The sequence below is a fragment of the Octodon degus genome, unplaced genomic scaffold (assembly GCF_000260255.1).
Source record: "Octodon degus isolate 3935 unplaced genomic scaffold, OctDeg1.0 scaffold00062, whole genome shotgun sequence".
Classification (NCBI taxonomy): domain Eukaryota; kingdom Metazoa; phylum Chordata; class Mammalia; order Rodentia; family Octodontidae; genus Octodon; species Octodon degus.
In genome coordinates, this window is record NW_004524638.1 from 1,815,104 (window position 1) to 1,831,702 (window position 16,599).

A 16,599-nucleotide genomic window follows, 5' to 3' on the forward strand; every position below is an offset into this window, starting at 1 on the left:
ATCTTCTGAAGATTCTCAGGATCATTGCCTTGCCCATCTTCTACATATAACTGTATGGCTTGTCACTCATGTTTCCTAGCTCTTCTCCTTTCCCTCTCTTAATTAGTTCATCTTCAAGTTCTTGCTTTCCTTTTACTTGTATTATACCTTTCTATTTGTATTTCTTCTTTTGAGTGAAGGCTTTTTAAAGAACGGTAGTGAAGTTGATAACATGAAGTTTTTCCACTTATATTATTATTTGGTTTTATTAACTGTGTTCTATTTTCCTGTGGAGATGGCTTTTGTATATCAGCTACTAAACTTTTGTTCAGACAGTGAAAGGTTTCCTAAAAGAACTACAAAAGAAAAACAGGAAAATTACAGGGTCTTGTAGCTATAAAGTTATATAAGCTAATCTCTATCAAAAAGTAATACCTAAATGTTTGAGAGAACAGATTTTTATCTTCATTGAACTTCCCAGAAAAGTTTGTTTTGTCCTTCAGTGAATATTTGCTGAAGGTTTCTTGATCTACTTCCTCTTCAGTGTTTCTCCACATATTTATGATAGTTACTAGTACTTTTTTAAGTTAGTATTTTCCTGGGAAGTTGGAAAGTTACTTGTAAGCATCCATTTTCTTCCTGTGTCCTTCTCAAAGGTGAGCACTGGGAGGAAATTCTGAGTTTCTTTTACATAACTGTTTTAGCGTCTTGGTTTTTTGCTAGCTCCCAAGAATATCTGTGTAGATGACCATGAAGTAACGCATAATTCTTGGCATTTTCTACCAGTGCAGCCATAGTCCTCTCACAATGCCTAACTATGAGATGACGTTGAAAGATTATTGCGTAGTTAGAACATGACTTCAGAGGATTTCCCTCAGAGCAACTTTCATACTTAACACTGACTAAATTTGCTAATTCCTTCTTTGTCATTTTGTAAAATAGCCTTCAAATCAAGGTAACAGTAATAATATATTTTCTTGCTTTATTTCATAAGGATTTAAGATACTGATAAAAAGCTATAATCTCAGACCAAAACTTAAAATGCATTTATAATCACTGTCTTGTAATATTCTGTTATAAATTTTTACCTTTTCTGAATAAACAGTAAATTATGTGGTAACTTTTTGAGTCTTCTCTCCCACCCTGTCCCTTTGCTCAATTTTCATCCTTGGAGTGAACTGTTATCATACGTTGTATATTTGTTCAGAAAGAATTTAAGCATAGACACCCCACCCCTTTTATATAAATCCATGTACACTGAAAACATTGTTTTATACCGTGCTTTTGTCACTAAAAATCTATTTAGAGATATGTTTAAAATAAGGCATAAAGAGCTTTCTCATTTTGTGGTTGATGGTTAAAAATTCTATGATTTATTTAGCTAGCGCCTGAGGTACTTGGATTTCCATTGGTAAAAACAGCCCTATACAGAAGAACCTCATGCACCCTAGTGCTACATTTTATTCCTTCTACAAGTCCTTGAGAATCCCCTTTCCACCAGACAGTGTTCTAAACTCTGGTAAGGGCTACAAGGAACAAACAGTGGACATGCACACTCTGTTCTCAGAAGCTTGCCTGACAGCCAGTGAGATAGTGAATGGTTGAGGAAGCGAGTACTTACATTATTAGGAGTATTAAGAGCCTTGGGAAAAAAACTAAGGTAAAGATCTTCATGAATGAGGGACAGATAGCTAGATGTTGGCTTGGTTAGCAGAGACCTATTTGGGCCTCAGCCTGCCTAACCATCCGTATGAACTCCTCAGATACTGAGAATAGGGAGTGCTGCAGGCTGGTCACCCCGGAATGAAGTGGAAAACTAAAAGCAAAATCTTATACTGCTACCCATCTATCACAGAGTATGAGTCCAATGAATCTTTATATCTTTCCTCCTATGTTCAGTGGCAGTGTTTTTCCACTTTTTCCCACCATTATTACCTATAGTGTTCCCTCAATACTTTTTGGCCTTTGGGCCATTTTCTTCTCTTGTTGCATCCCTTATGAAATTTTAATAAGTACCACTCTATAATTTTTAAATCTGGCTATTTGGTGGGTCACACGCAAATATAAAATCATGGTAAGTTTGCCACACTTTACAAAAGCCAGTATCCTGTATCCTATAAAACATCAACTCGGCCTGTGGCCCTATGGCCTGCCAGCCAAGATGTTGCTCTGTATGGATGGTGTCACAATCACACTGTTAGAATTGTCTTGGCAGAAATTGCTTTAGAAAGAGAAAAATCACAGGAGGAAGGGAAGAGTGGTTGTTTCTGATCCAAGCCCTCTGGTGGTGTGCATTGGCAAAACCTTCCTTGTGTACAAACATAGAGTTCCCAAAAGTAAAGACATGAAGTACAGGAAGCAGAAAGAGCTAACAGGAAGAAATAGGGAGAGGTTAAAAAGCAAAGAGAAGGTCTTCCTATTACCTGCCTTTCTGTGTTCCCACCCTGCCTTATTCGTATGTAACATTCCATAGTGGTATAAAAATGAACATGCGTTCAGCACTTCTGGATGTTTTTATGTATATTAGCTCATTCCAATCTCACAGTAGCTTCTCATAATAGGAATAGTTACCCTTTCACTCTATGGATGTGGTTACAAAGGCCAGCACAAAGCCCATCATGGTCAGCACTGGTCCCTCTCACACTATACTCTCCCTCCACCAGTCACGTGTTATAGACCATTGTCTTATGGCAGTGGCCACATACCCACTGCCTGTCTCTAAAGTGCAAGACCTCTGAAGGCAAGAAGAATGTCCTACTCATCACTGCCTGGCCATCTCTAGCATAGTGTTTGGTATAAAATAAGTTAAATGAATGATAGACAGTGAGTAGACAGATTAACAAATGAACACACATTAAATAAATTTGTTTATTGAATATAAAGATCCACAGTGCAGTTCAGTCTTGGTTCTATACCACTAAAACTCATTTTACCTAGATTATAGGGCTTTCCTTGAAGGCAGACCATATTCTAAATTCAGTTTTTATGTTGCTTGTTCTTTTCACACTTGACCCCTCTATTACCTGGCCCATTCCTCTGGCACTGTTCTGTCAGCTAAGTAACAGGTCAAACTTGTCCTCCTTCGTTAACTGTATGTATCTTGAAGTCAAGGAGCCCCAGGCCACCGCCTCAGAACAGTGAAAAATCTCCCTGGTTTTAAAGCTTTCACTCTAACATCAGGAACAAACCAAGGATGTTCACTATCACGGCAAAGCTTCTGGAAACATTAGCCAGAGCAGTTAAACAAGAAAAAGAAATAAAAGGAATAAGGACAGGAAAGAAAGAAGTTAAATTATCCTTATTTGTGAATGATATGATACTCTACTTTGAAGACCTCAAAAACTACACCAACAGACTTCTAATCATGTTTAGTCACGCAGCAGAATGCAAAGTCAACACTCAGAAACCAATAGCACTCTGATACACAAATAATAAATTCACTGAGAAAGAATTTAGGAAAACCACACCTTTCACAATAGCATCCAAAATTATAAAATGCTTAGGAATCAGTCAAACAAAAGAAGTAAAAGAAATTTACATTGACAACTACAGCACTCCAAAAAAGGACATCAAAGAAGATATTAAAAAATGAAAAAATATGCCTTGCTTTTCAGTAGGAAGAACCAGCATAGTAAAAATAGCCATACTCCCTGAATTGTTATACAAATTTAATGCCATCTCAAGCAAAATACTAGTAGTGTACCTCCTAGAATAAGAGAAAATGGGGGGTGGGCGGCAGGAAGATGGCTTATTAGAATAAGCACTTCCCTGGCAAGTGCAAGGGTCTGAGTTCAATCCCCCGTTCTGCCAAAAAGAAAAGAGAGAGAAAACCTTCCTAAAATTTAGTTGTTACCAAAAGAGACCTAAAATAGCAAAAACAAGTCTGGGTGACAAAGGCAAGACAGGGGCATCATAATCCCTGACTTGAAATAATACAACAAATCTATTGTGATAACAGCATGGTAATGGGGGAAAAACGGATCCAAGGATCAATGGCACAGATTAAAAGGTACAGAAAGAACTCCAAACAGTCATCTTATTTTTGACAAAAGGCCCAGTCATGTTCACTGGAAGAGAGATAGGCTCTTTAATAAATGATGCTGGAAAAACTGGCCTTCCATATGAAAACTAAAACTAGACCTGTCTCTCACGATGCTAAACTAAAATTGAAATGGATCAAAGATCGAAATATTAGAATAATTTTACAAATAAATATTAAAACAGAAACACAATCTGCTGGAAGAGAATAGGTGGAACTCTGAGAGACATAAGTGTAGGTAATGGTGCTGTGTTTATAGTGGACTCTTGCACGGAGGCTTTGGCGGTGAGCAGAACAGGCAAGGTTCCAGCCTTCGTGGAGCTTATGCTCCATGCAGGAAGCAGAACACACACAGTGATTTCAGATACTGACGCTTACTGAAAGCCTGTTAGGTTACTCTAACAGGCATCTGTAGAACAGTTCAGCTAATATCTACAGTGTAAATAGAAGTGGGGGTGACTGTGCTGAAGTGGTGTATACATATCCTGTAGCACGTGTCTCAGAACACAGCCTCTGCAGCCACACAGCCTGAATTCACGTCAGAGTTCTGCTCACTCTGTTTCCCGCCTCAGCACAGCGCAGGATGGCCTGCACCTGTCTAGGAAGAGGTGGTTCAAGTCGGGTGAGGCGAAGGGCTTCCTCGGAGCCTTACGTGGGCAGTGCTCAGTCAGAGGAGCCACGTTCATGGTTTCGTGTGTAATTTCTTTTCTCTGTTTTGATTTTTAGCTCCAGGGTCTGAGCCACAATGTGATCTTCACCTTGGATTCCTTGTTAAAAGGAGACCTAAAAGGAGTCAAAGGAGTAAGTGTTTACAGATTCTCATATTCACTTGAGTGTGTGGCCAGCTCAGCCCACCAGGGGTGGGGCTGGCTGGATTGTGGTGCTGGGGGATTGAACCGCGGTTCCTGTGCTTTGCCAAGCCCGTTCCAAGCAGGTGCTTTAGACCACTGAGCCATCTCACCAGCCTCTCATATTCACTTGAAAGGATCAGTTTTCTTTCCCTTTTAAGATCATAGCACTAGTTGCGTTTGAAAGGCACTCTGAGCACTACTTGCATTACCAAAATGTTCATGGACAATGATCGTTAGAAATGATGTGCTTCACGTAATGGTACTGGCAGGGGAACAAGATTAAATGCCTGGGAGGACTGAGAGAGAACCTCGCTGGGGGAGAGAGGCAAGCGGGGCGTGGGCCAGGTCCCCAGGTGCCCACCTTGGGCCACACTCTTGGAACCTCTGGGCCCTGCTTCGGTGGCATAGCGAGTCTTCCCTTCTGACCGCTACTCAGGCTTCTCTGCAATTAGTGCTATAATATGAACAGAGTGTCTTGCATGAGCTTTATATATCCTATAAAGAAAATCATTTTTGCCAAGATTTTATTTCAATAAATTCATTTTAAGTGAAAATAAATGCAATTTCGTTTTTTCTTTAAGGATCTCAAGAAGCCATTTGACAAAGCCTGGAAAGATTATGAGACAAAGTTGTAAGTAGTATTCTTTTTTGTTTTTCTTTCTATTTTTGTTTGTTTTATTCTTAACAACAACAAAAACATTTAGTATATCCTTATACAGACGAAGAGGTTGGGTACTCTGACCGATTAAGAGCGATTAGTGCTCATTAGAATGACAGATACATTCACTATCAATTGTTTTTGACATTTGTGGCTGCTGGTACTGTTATCAGCCTATGACTTACAAGTTTTCTTTCATGATAGCTACCGTACAACTATCGACATTTACGTTCTTGCGCAGTATAACAATTGGGAAATAATAAGAGCGATAGCCAGTATCTATGATACGGTACCCTCTGCCTTCCCGGCCTGCAGTGTTTTACGTGCATAACCCCTGAACAGCAACCTCCTAGGGTGCCGCTTTCACCCTTTGTTCATACATCAGCAACTGAAGCCAAGAGAGGCTAATGGGCTTTGAAAGGTCATAGAAATAATAGGTAGTGGGCTGGCTGGCTGGCATTCAGTCCAGGTCTGTCTGACCTGAGCCTGAGCAGGTAACATGGAACTAGAGTCAGACCTCCTGGGCAGAGCAAAGTAAACTGCGTCGGGCCTGGCTCATCTTCCCAGTGCATGTGTCATGCCATGTTCCTTTAGTATTATTACTCTGAGGGACTTATAACATCATAGAGGTAGGGTAGAATGGGAAGAGACCTGTATTTTAAGGCTTTTAATGAAAGAAAGTCCTGGCTGTAATCTTGGATAACTATAATCATAAGACAATAAAATATTTCTGTCAGCAGCAATAGCAGCAGAATGAAGCAGAAGAAAATCAGGATTGAATGTTTTCCCCAAGCTACTTCTATAATTGCTTGTGTAGAAAGTGTATTCTTGGGGACTTGGCACCCTAGGGATGCCTTTGTGCATGCACAGTTACAAATGAAGCCAAGGTCCAGAGCGTTCTGAAGGCCGGGCCAGTGTACTGGGGTGCTGTGGGCTGACTTGTCTCTGTGCATGGAAGTTGGGTCCTGGGACTACAGCCTTAAAGAGGGAAGTTTGTATCTTTGTTTAAAAAAGAAAAATCCTGTGAACAAATTACTTTCCCTGAAGTAGATTTCTTTCTTACAAAGCATAGTGGTACAGGAAGGGAAAAAACAAAACAAAACACATTTGTCTGTTCAATGTAGTAGGACATATCACAGAAAGCAGAATGACTTACAGTTAATGACCTTTGAAATAACTAAGTAGGCTGGACATTTTCTTTGATTTTCTATTTAGAATTCAGAAGACAAGTATATAGTTGACTTTTCCTACTTAAGAGTCATTACCAGCTTTGTGACCATGAGCCAAGCTAATTTTTTGCTTTGATGACCCATACTTGGTATGTGTGTATTTGTTTTTGAAACAGTCTCACTATGAATTCCAGGCTGGCCTTAGTTTAAACTCACTGTGCCCAAGGCTGGCCTCAGACTCCTGGTGATCTCTCCTGCAAAGTGCTGGGATTACAGGTGCACACCACTATGCCTGACTTCACTTGTAAAATAATGTAAAATTTTTTCTACTCCTCAAAGTTTTTTTAAGGACAAGGTAATAGATGAGAGCAGTTGTCAATATGGTAGTCACTCAAAAGTTTCAATAAAGTTTTTTTTATTTTATAATGAAGTCATAAAATAAAGCATCAGTTAGTATTGTCAGTTAGGCTTTGTTCTGTCAGGGTATTGTAGAAATGCCAAAGAACAGTGGTTTCAACGCTTACTGTAGAGCAGATAGTATACTAGGATGGACCAGGCACCCATGTGGCACACTCACTTGTGGACACTGTCCTCAGAAGCTAAGCTCAGTGAGCTTGAGCCACACCTACGGACACAAGGCTTTCCACAGATGCTGAAGGGGGAATGTTACCCAGGCAGCAAGTATGCTTCTGACAAGTATGTAGAAACTGCCCAGCCACTGTCCCAGTCCTGCTGGTCCCTTTTATTTCTCCAACTCTTTTTTTTTTTTTTTCTGTATTTGGGACAGGTCTACAGGGTCACACTATGTAGATCGGACTCGTCGTGACCCTCCTGTTTTCAGCCTCCCACGGGCTGAGATTACAGGCACATGCCACCATGCCCAGCCTCAATCGCCCGCCCTAGTACACCCCGAAGGTGGAGCTGGCACAGCGCACCAGGCATCAAACCCAGCCGCTACGCTCTGCCTCAGCAGGCACTTTAGTCCTCTGAGCTATCAGGCCAACCCTCTTTCTCCAACTCTTAACTGAAATGCTCACTTCTGTAAATGTTTTCACCTTTTCCTTTCTTCCTTGCTTCCCTTCCAGAACTCCTCGCCATGTAACATCAGCCTTCCTGGATTGTTCCTGCATTTTGATCTCCTGTTCTGTGTGTGTTATTTCTAAAAGATGATTAGTTCAACCAAGTTTTGCAGTTTTTATTTTGTCTTTTAGCTGACAGTTTGTAAAATGTCCTGCTTTATGGTGACCTATGATTTCTACTCCTTTTATTATTTTGTTCATTTTTACTTTCACTTTAGATTCCTTTTTGTAATGACATCTCCTTTAATTGCAGTACAAAAATTGAGAAGGAAAAAAGAGAACATGCAAAACAGCATGGGATGATCCGCACAGAGATAACTGGAGCTGAGATTGCAGAAGAAATGGAGAAGGAAAGACGACTCTTCCAGCTTCAAATGTGTGAAGTAAGAAAGGATTTTTCCATCATTGATCTAGAATTTTACTGGCTATAATCTCCTATGAGCAGACTTTATGCTAAATGGCAGGCTGAGCTCAACTAGATGGAGGACTGTTTCCTAAGGATTCTAATCTCCATTTTTCTCCAAGCCTTTGGGAACCACCATTGCACTGTTGTCTCATATTTTGAGCCTTGGTCCTATGGGGCCATTTAAGCCAAAACAGGATTCTTTGGTGAGAACGTTACTGTTGCTTGTGAGTGATTTTGGAGGAAAATTTTGATAAATGATAACCTTGGCAGATGTTACATGTTCAGTGCATGGTTTGTTTTGATTCTTTTAATGAATTCATTTTGAATGAACGTTTCGTCATTAAGAAAGTCTGAGTTTATAAAAAATGCAATGAAAAGCATGTTTCCTTAAACTTAGACCAGTGGCTCTCAAACTGAATTTCCACTGAACATTAGAGCCCTTTGACCTAGAGGCCTGCTCTCATTTCTGATGCTGCTTTTACATAATGGATATGCTTTTTCAGCTTTCAAAAAAATTACAACAGAAAGTTTTCTCAGTTTCAAGCTTCTCTTCTGAACTTTTTTGTTGCTTTTTGAGACAAGGTGTCACTATATAGTTCATTCAGGCTGGCCTTGGAACCGTTATGTAACCCAGGATGACCTTGAACGCTTGCCTCAGCCTCCTAAGTGATGGGAGTACAGGTGTGCAAACAGGGACCAGGGTTCCATCCCCTGTACCACATGCCTCGCCGGCCCCACCCCTGGGCACACAGATGGGTTGTGGCACACACTTATAATCCCAGCACTGGAGAGACTCAAACAGGAGAATCACTATGAGTCCAACCTGTGTAGTGAGACCTTGTACCAAATATAAATAAACACATACATACATACATACATACATACGAACTGTCAATAGAAAATTTTGGTCAATAAGGAAAGCAGAACCAGTACTGTTTAGTTAGCTGAATAAATTAATAATGTAAATTTGTATTTTACTCATTCTTGAGTTTAAAAATGTCAACATTTTTAGTCACTTTTTTAGAGAAAATGCTATTCTTGTTTTCCACAAAGAAAAGCCCACCTCAAAATCATATAACTTAAAAGTTTGAGATCCACTGTGTACGAAGGAAAAATAATTAGCTGTCCTAGAAGGTTTTGCTGTTTTACTTCTACTTATCAAGTGAACTAATTGTAAAAGCTTATAAAGCACTAACGCTTAATCCAGCTGTCTTGTGTGTTCTATGACTGCCTCATCAGCATTCCCTGAATGAAGCTTGTCCAGCGGCCACAAGGCCCCACTTACCTGTGTAGGGTCGTGAGTGTGTGCTGCTGCCTGAACCCGAAACGCAGGCATCCTGTCTGGAATGTTAAACATGAAATTGTTTTATTTTCACAGTATCTAATTAAAGTTAATGAAATCAAGACCAAAAAGGGTGTGGACCTGCTGCAGAATCTTATAAAGTACTATCATGCACAATGCAAGTAAGTAGAATGTTGCTGTCCTTAGCCCAAGGAAGTCCCCTTGGCTTCATTGGTTTCCTTGATGCTAAGTGCTTTCTTCGTTTTGTGGCTGTATGCAGGGATGTGATGATTTTCCACAGCTTTTCCACGTGATGTATTGTCTTCCATAATCAGTGTTTTGTATCGATCAGTAGCTCAGAATAGGGTAAATGATTGATTATTGGAAAATGTTGTCTCTCAAAATGCTCCTCCTGACAGCTTTTGGAACTCATGTTACACGTGCTGAGGAGGGCTGTCAGTAAGGAGATCTTTCTGGTAACCCTGGCTACTCTCATTCTTCCCTCACTTGGCGGTTCACCTGTTGAATGGGTTACATCATAATATATTCCTACCTGGAGCTCTTTGTTTTTGTTTTCCATCATTTTACTTAAATAAAATTGAAGACTTCGGACATTAAGAACATTTTGGATTTGTACGAAGACTTTTATAAAAAGGTGTTATACGTTCAGAAATATCCATTGTTCTACACTGGCACCACGTTGCTGAGCTACTTTTTATTCTGTTTGTGCTTCAGTAGCACCACATTCTTGTGTGCAGCCTTCTCAATGGATTGATTTTCATGAGTTACCCAGTAAAATTTTTGTGTGAAAATATGCCACTTTTTAGGGAAAACAGTGCAAGCAGTCTTCTAAAACCATATGATAGCCACTAATATTTATCGGTACAATAATGTAAAGCTCACTTGGATTAGATGAATTGTTTTTTTTTAATTAAATACTTAATTCTCTTAGATCTCTTTTATCCTTTCAATAATATTAAATCTAAGAAAATCTTGTATATAATTGAATATTCAGGGAGGCCAGCATTAACATTGTAGGGCCAGTGCAAGGCTTGGGCCAGTCAGTAGATGAGTTCTAACTGCTGATGGGCCAGCGTATGCCCTGTCAGGTCATTGAATGAACCTCAGGGTGCTAACCTGTCAGCTTGGGTTACGGGTCATGGTGCCTACCTCAAGGCTTTTTTGAGGATGTGAGAGCAAAACAAGGTAATGCCATAGGGTGTTAACCCCAGTGTATGCAACGTTAGTACGCTTATAGCATTCTAAGTGGCATTAGAAAGTGCTCATGTATTTTACTATCAGGATATTTGTCTAGAAAAACTTTGATGACCAAATCATTATTTTCAGAAATTTAATTTGTTAAAATTTTTTTTCTTTTCAAAGGAGAAACATATTTGTATAAATGTGTTTCAGAAATAAATATGTTAAAGAGGAAACCATTTCCGCACTTATAGGGTGAAGTTTGTCAACAGAAAATCTGCACTAATATGGCAGTTACGAAACTTTGATGTGTGTTATACTGGTTCCTGAGTTTAGTTCTGGGTGGAATTTTTGTCTTTCCTGTACTTCAGTTTTCTTAGAAATATTTCAGTCCTTTGAAATTTTTGCCAGAACAAATGAATCTCTCAGTCTTTTGGATTATGACAGTTTGGCTGTTAAATCGGATTTTAGAAATTTCTTACATGCTCAGATTTTTAAGTCTATAGAGGAGAGTTTTACCTACACAGACATTAATTTTCTAGAATATGAGATACTTTTATATGGATAGATAGATAGATAGATAGATAGATAGATAGTTTAATTAGTAATCATTGTTAGTAAAGGTGAAAAGAGCAACACAACTTATATGGATAATATATTATGCTTTTTTTTATTATTTCCCTTTTTCCTGCCCACAATATTTACTCCTACCAAGACCAGATACTCTACTAGGTTTTGGGTAGGGACCAATTAAGACTTCCCTCAGGAGGTAATTGGTAGGAGAAGTAGGTCATGTACACCAGAACTCATAATGGAGCTACACAGGGACTGCCATGGGCGTCAGAAGGTCAGAGTCCTGACCTGCTGAGGAGGGTATGCTGTGTCTGGAGGAGATGACGATTGGACTGGCTGGGCTTTGGCCCCAGATTCTGGCAGAAGTCTCTCTGCCTAGGGCAAAGGGAGATCAGAATCTCACTGCACAGGAAGAAAACAGAGGTACTAAGAAGGCAAGGGGCAGAATCGGGTAAAATGGAACTTGGCTGTAAGCAGGCTTGTGGTTGGACCCATGAACTTCATCTCAGCAAGATGTCGGGGTGGGTTTTGTTTCAAGTATTTTTATTCTTTTTTACTTCATTCAGTCCTCACAGCTCTCAGTACAAGACACCTCAGTACTTGTCATTAATTGGTTTCAGGAAGCATAACGTGTACCTAAACAACAGGTACCAAACAAATTGTTCTGGCTGGAAACAGTAGTGAGTTCCCTGACAGTCGACATCAGCAAAGTCGAGCTTGTGTCCCAAGCACCAGATAATGAGGAACAGGACAGAATTTTCCCATCAAAATGTGTCAGGTACCAAATTCTAGGCAACTGAAAGCAGTCAAGGACCAAGACATTGACTAGATGTACTGAGGACCTGTAAAGCAGTCTATACCCCGATTTTTGTTTAAAAGACTTCTTTCTCAGTACTCTTTCCAGTTCCACATATTTTCAGTATAAACTCAGCTGGTATTTAACAGTGCATTTCCCTTTATAGCATTTTATAATAACACTGGAGTGTGGATGCAGCTACACAGTGAAAGAATATGGGAAGCATAAAAGAAGTGTAACTTTGTTCAACCTTTCAGCTCACCCACACTCACTGCTCCTCACTTTCAAACATGAACAGTGAACATCGTCAATACCCTACTACTCTCAAAAACAAATGTGTCCTCTTCCTGCTAGATTATCATTGTAATCTGCAGAGGAACAGCACTCCAAACATGACCTTATTATCGTTCATCTTACATACAATAATAAGAGCTTCTTTTACAGACCAGGATATCGAACCTGCCAAAGATATTTACATGTATTTTCTCATTTAATATTCTCAGCATTTCAGGAAATTATAGCTCAAAAAGGATCAACAACTTGCCCAAAGTCCCATTTGTTCATTTAATAGTCAGTAAATATGTGGCACAATAGACATAGTAAGCACAGGAAGTCAGAGAAAATAAATTGGATTTCAAAATTTCATACTTGTTTATGAAAAGGTACTGACAAGAATGAGAGATGACAACCCACACAGTGGGGAAAATGCTTGCAAATCACTGATCTAATTAGATCCAGTGTACAATGAACCCAGCAACAAAAAGATAACAACTCAGTATTTTACACAGGCAAAGATTTTAAGTAGCATTTCTCTAAAAGAGATACAGCAAAAAAATCACATGAAAAAGTATTCAGCATCATTTGTCATCAGGAAAGTGCAGATTCACAGCAAGATACCCACTTCATATCCATGAGTGGGTATAAGTAAAACAGACAAAAATACAAAATAAATCTTAGAGAACATATAAAGAAATCCAAACTATGCTTTACTGGTAATGTGAAATGGTATAATCGCTATCCAGAAGTTTGGGAATTCCTCAAAAAGGTAAACTTACAGAGTATGATCAAAATATACAGTGTATGTTTATTTTTTTTAATTTATTGCAATAAAATCCATTGTCATTAATTCCCCTACATAAGAGTTGGGTATACATATTATGAAATGTGAGGACTACAGTTGTAATTTATATAGACTGATATCTCCTGTCAGATGTCAAGTAGCAGCCACAGTGTGTTGGTACAGCTTTATCAAATACTGAAATTGGCTTTATGCTGGGGCTAGGGGGTCAGTGTATTGTGAGACGTGTGTGTATTTTCAGATTTTGTGGGTAATCATGGTTCCTTTTCTTTTTATATTACTGGTAAATAGCCATTGTTTCCCATTGCAGTTTCTTTCAAGATGGCTTGAAAACAGCTGATAAATTGAAGCAATACATTGAAAAATTGGCTGCTGACTTATATAATGTAAGTATCCTCCTGTACAGTGTTTACATTTTGACCTGTGATTAAAAACAGTAAATCTGAAATTTGTATTAGAAGCAGAAAAGATTAAGTGATATGTCAGTTTAAAACCAGAGAATCCTTCTGTGTCATTCAGAGAAGTCATCAGTGGTCAGACTGCAGTTCATCTTTTGGGGCATGGGAGTTTCTGGAAAGAAAACGTGTAGCCATTGGTTCTAGGTGGTTCTCTCTTTAGGGCTTAGTAGCTTCAGGTTGCATTGCCTTTTGGTCAGCAGTTGCAGAAAGAATGCCTAATCATGGAAGGATAAAAAGTAACTGCCTCTGAATTGGAAGCTGATGAATTGTTTTATCTAGTATTGTGCTTTATTCTGTTTGTTAGTGTATCTAGGTTTTGCTATAATAATGGAAAATTGAGAAGAAACCTCTGAGAAAACACTAACTCCATACCTAGAACTGACAAGTATGTTGTCCTGTAAACCACTCAGTGATCAGTATTAAAAAGTATCTTATGAATATAAGTATATATCTTAGATAAGGCTTTAAAGTCACACATACTGCAAATGCACAGGGTGAGTATGCCTAAGCCGAACATCTGAGACCCAAGACTGCGAATTCTGGAACTCCGAGCGCTGACTGACGCGGTGGAGAGCAGCGCTGCTGCCCCGGCGGGTGGTGGTCAGTGCGGGTGCACTGAAAATACCTGCAAGTTTTCAGATAAAAACGTTCATCCTGTATTTTTGTGTAACTTAAAAAAAACTGCAAAAATAAGGGAAAGGGTGGGATGGGGGTGTTGGGGGGAGGGAATTATTAAAGTATGTTCCGTGCATACACAAATCTGCCAAAATGAAACCACTTATTCTATATGACAGTTATGTTTTAATTAAAAATATGGGAGAAGAAAATAAAGTTTAAAATGGAAAAACTGAACCTAATTCCTATCAGGTAAAATATTCTTCTTTGTATACTGTCCCCTTGGCTATATTGAGATATTACAACATTATAATAACTGTGTATATTGTTGCTTGCTTTTGGAGAATATGCAATGGTGAATATATGTAGAATTACACTTATTATTTGCATTTGTAAATAAATTAGATTGAGTATAGTTATGCACTGATTTTTGAACCAATAACCTTTGCTATCTGTTTTATAATATGGAAAATAAAAATATTATTAAAAAAGAAAAAATACCATAAAAATACATAATGTATTTTTGTAGATAACATGGTTTATGTTATAATTAAATTCCAATAATTTTTTTAAAACTATCATGCTTCTTTATTCCTCATGTACTTCTGCATAAACTCTTGTATACGCATTGGTCCACTGGATTCTGGGTGGTTCATACAGTTCTTCTGGCCCATTTTATCACATCTTGGTATTCTTGTTGCCACCCTTTAAAAAGCCAGAAGCATGATTTTTTATTTTTTTCTCTACTTCCTTTTTCATTGCCGGTGCATGTTAGCAAAGCACTGTGCCGCTCAGCTTCAGTCAAAACCTGCTGGAAGTTTTATTTTGAGACAGTGTCTCACTAAGTTGTCCAGGCGGACTTCAAACTTCAGATCCTGCTGTCCCAATTGCCCAAGTAGTTATATTACAGACATAGCCCACATGCCTGGCTGCAGTATTATATCTTAACTCTATTTGAAATAGTGCCTCAGAGATAATTGTCTAAGGTAGATGGATTACTAAGAGAACATGGTGCCTAAGTTCAGAATTTACCAGTACTTTCTCAAGATGAGAAAACTGCCTCTTGTATAAAAAGAGACAGACTTTAGTAAAATCAACTGTATAATTGAATTGATGAGTACTATATTTGAATAAATTAAACTGCATTCATAAAAGCATAAACAATATATAATAGAAGTAATTTTTTTCTTTCATAGATAAAACAGACCCAGGATGAGGAGAAGAAACAGCTAACTGCACTCCGAGACTTAATAAAATCCTCTCTTCAGCTTGATCAGAAAGAAGTAGGTGGTTTGTATGTTCCCAGCAGGGCCAACAGTGTAAGTGAGCTGCTTGTGCTTTACCTTTTGTTTCCTGGTCTCGAAAGCAGGCACATTAACAGTTTCCTCCTAGAGGGTGGGAGACGAGAGCTAGGATGCCAGTGTGTACCTGTGGTGACGCCCAGTATAGAAGCTGAGTTCTAGTTATGTTTCCATTCATATTTTTAAAAGTTACCCTTGATTACAGTTCTGTAACTCTAGATTTTTTTATTTCTATGACTGTCTTTAGACCTGCGGTGGCCGCCATGGTGACATGTGGGGCCCAGCAGCTTATTACCACTGAAGGCTCTAATGATGGGTCACCATCACTGCTGTAGACCATCCCATCTTTCCAGGCAGCCAGAAAGTTCACATCTCATTTTGCCATGAAAATAAAATGTTTTGATATAAAATCCTGTAGAAGCTTTGCCCCACAATTAGGAAAAATAATTGAGATGGTCCTTGAATAGTGAAACAATACATAATACGTAGTAGATGTTAGATGCGCGTGGCGCAGATTCTTAATGTAAATGCCACTTGTTCAGACATGGAATTACAACACCCACCAAGCGCCAGCCCCTATTCTAGGTACTAAGCTTCAGTCCCTTCCATCAGGGAGCTCATTATGCAGTAGAACAAATCAGCCATATGGACAATGTCTAGATTGGTTTTGATGCTCCCTGGAACTCAGTGTAAAGTGGCTGTAACCAGAAAAAACCTAAACAGGTAGCAATCTGTCTGGTATTCAGGTGCTACACCGGCGTGGGACAGGTAGGTGGAGGGGTGAGAATGGATTCTGAGATGAAAACTCGGATTGAGATGCTCCTCGAATAGTGGATCCAGCCACTGATTGTGAAAGGAGATGTGACTGTGAAGGAACCTGAGTCTTGCAATTAGGGGCAAGGACTTTGTAGTAAGGGTAAATTAAACCATAAGTACCATTTCTTACATGGAAGAAAGTAAAATGTGCCTGTTTTTCTTACGAAAATTATTGTAGATAAAATTTAAGTATAGTATTTAAATGTAACATTTAATAATTGCATGGAACACAAGCTTCTTTTGCATATTGTCAATTCTATATGATGTCTTACAACACTGGTACCCTTACTTTTTTTTTT

The 16,599-nt window shown here is 38.9% G+C and overlaps 1 protein-coding gene across 1 annotated transcript in view; it reads left to right on the forward strand.

Annotated features, from left to right (window-relative positions):
• The window catches only part of Asap1 (ArfGAP with SH3 domain, ankyrin repeat and PH domain 1), a 393,896-nt gene that overhangs the window by 286,481 nt on the left and 90,816 nt on the right, over positions 1–16,599 (forward strand). Inside the window, exons 6-11 of the mRNA XM_023718810.1 lie at positions 4,745–4,819; positions 5,451–5,500; positions 8,029–8,158; positions 9,560–9,645; positions 13,421–13,496; positions 15,380–15,502. Coding sequence (XP_023574578.1) covers positions 4,745–4,819; positions 5,451–5,500; positions 8,029–8,158; positions 9,560–9,645; positions 13,421–13,496; positions 15,380–15,502 — 540 coding nt within the window. The remainder of the gene's footprint in view (positions 1–4,744; positions 4,820–5,450; positions 5,501–8,028; positions 8,159–9,559; positions 9,646–13,420; positions 13,497–15,379; positions 15,503–16,599) is intronic.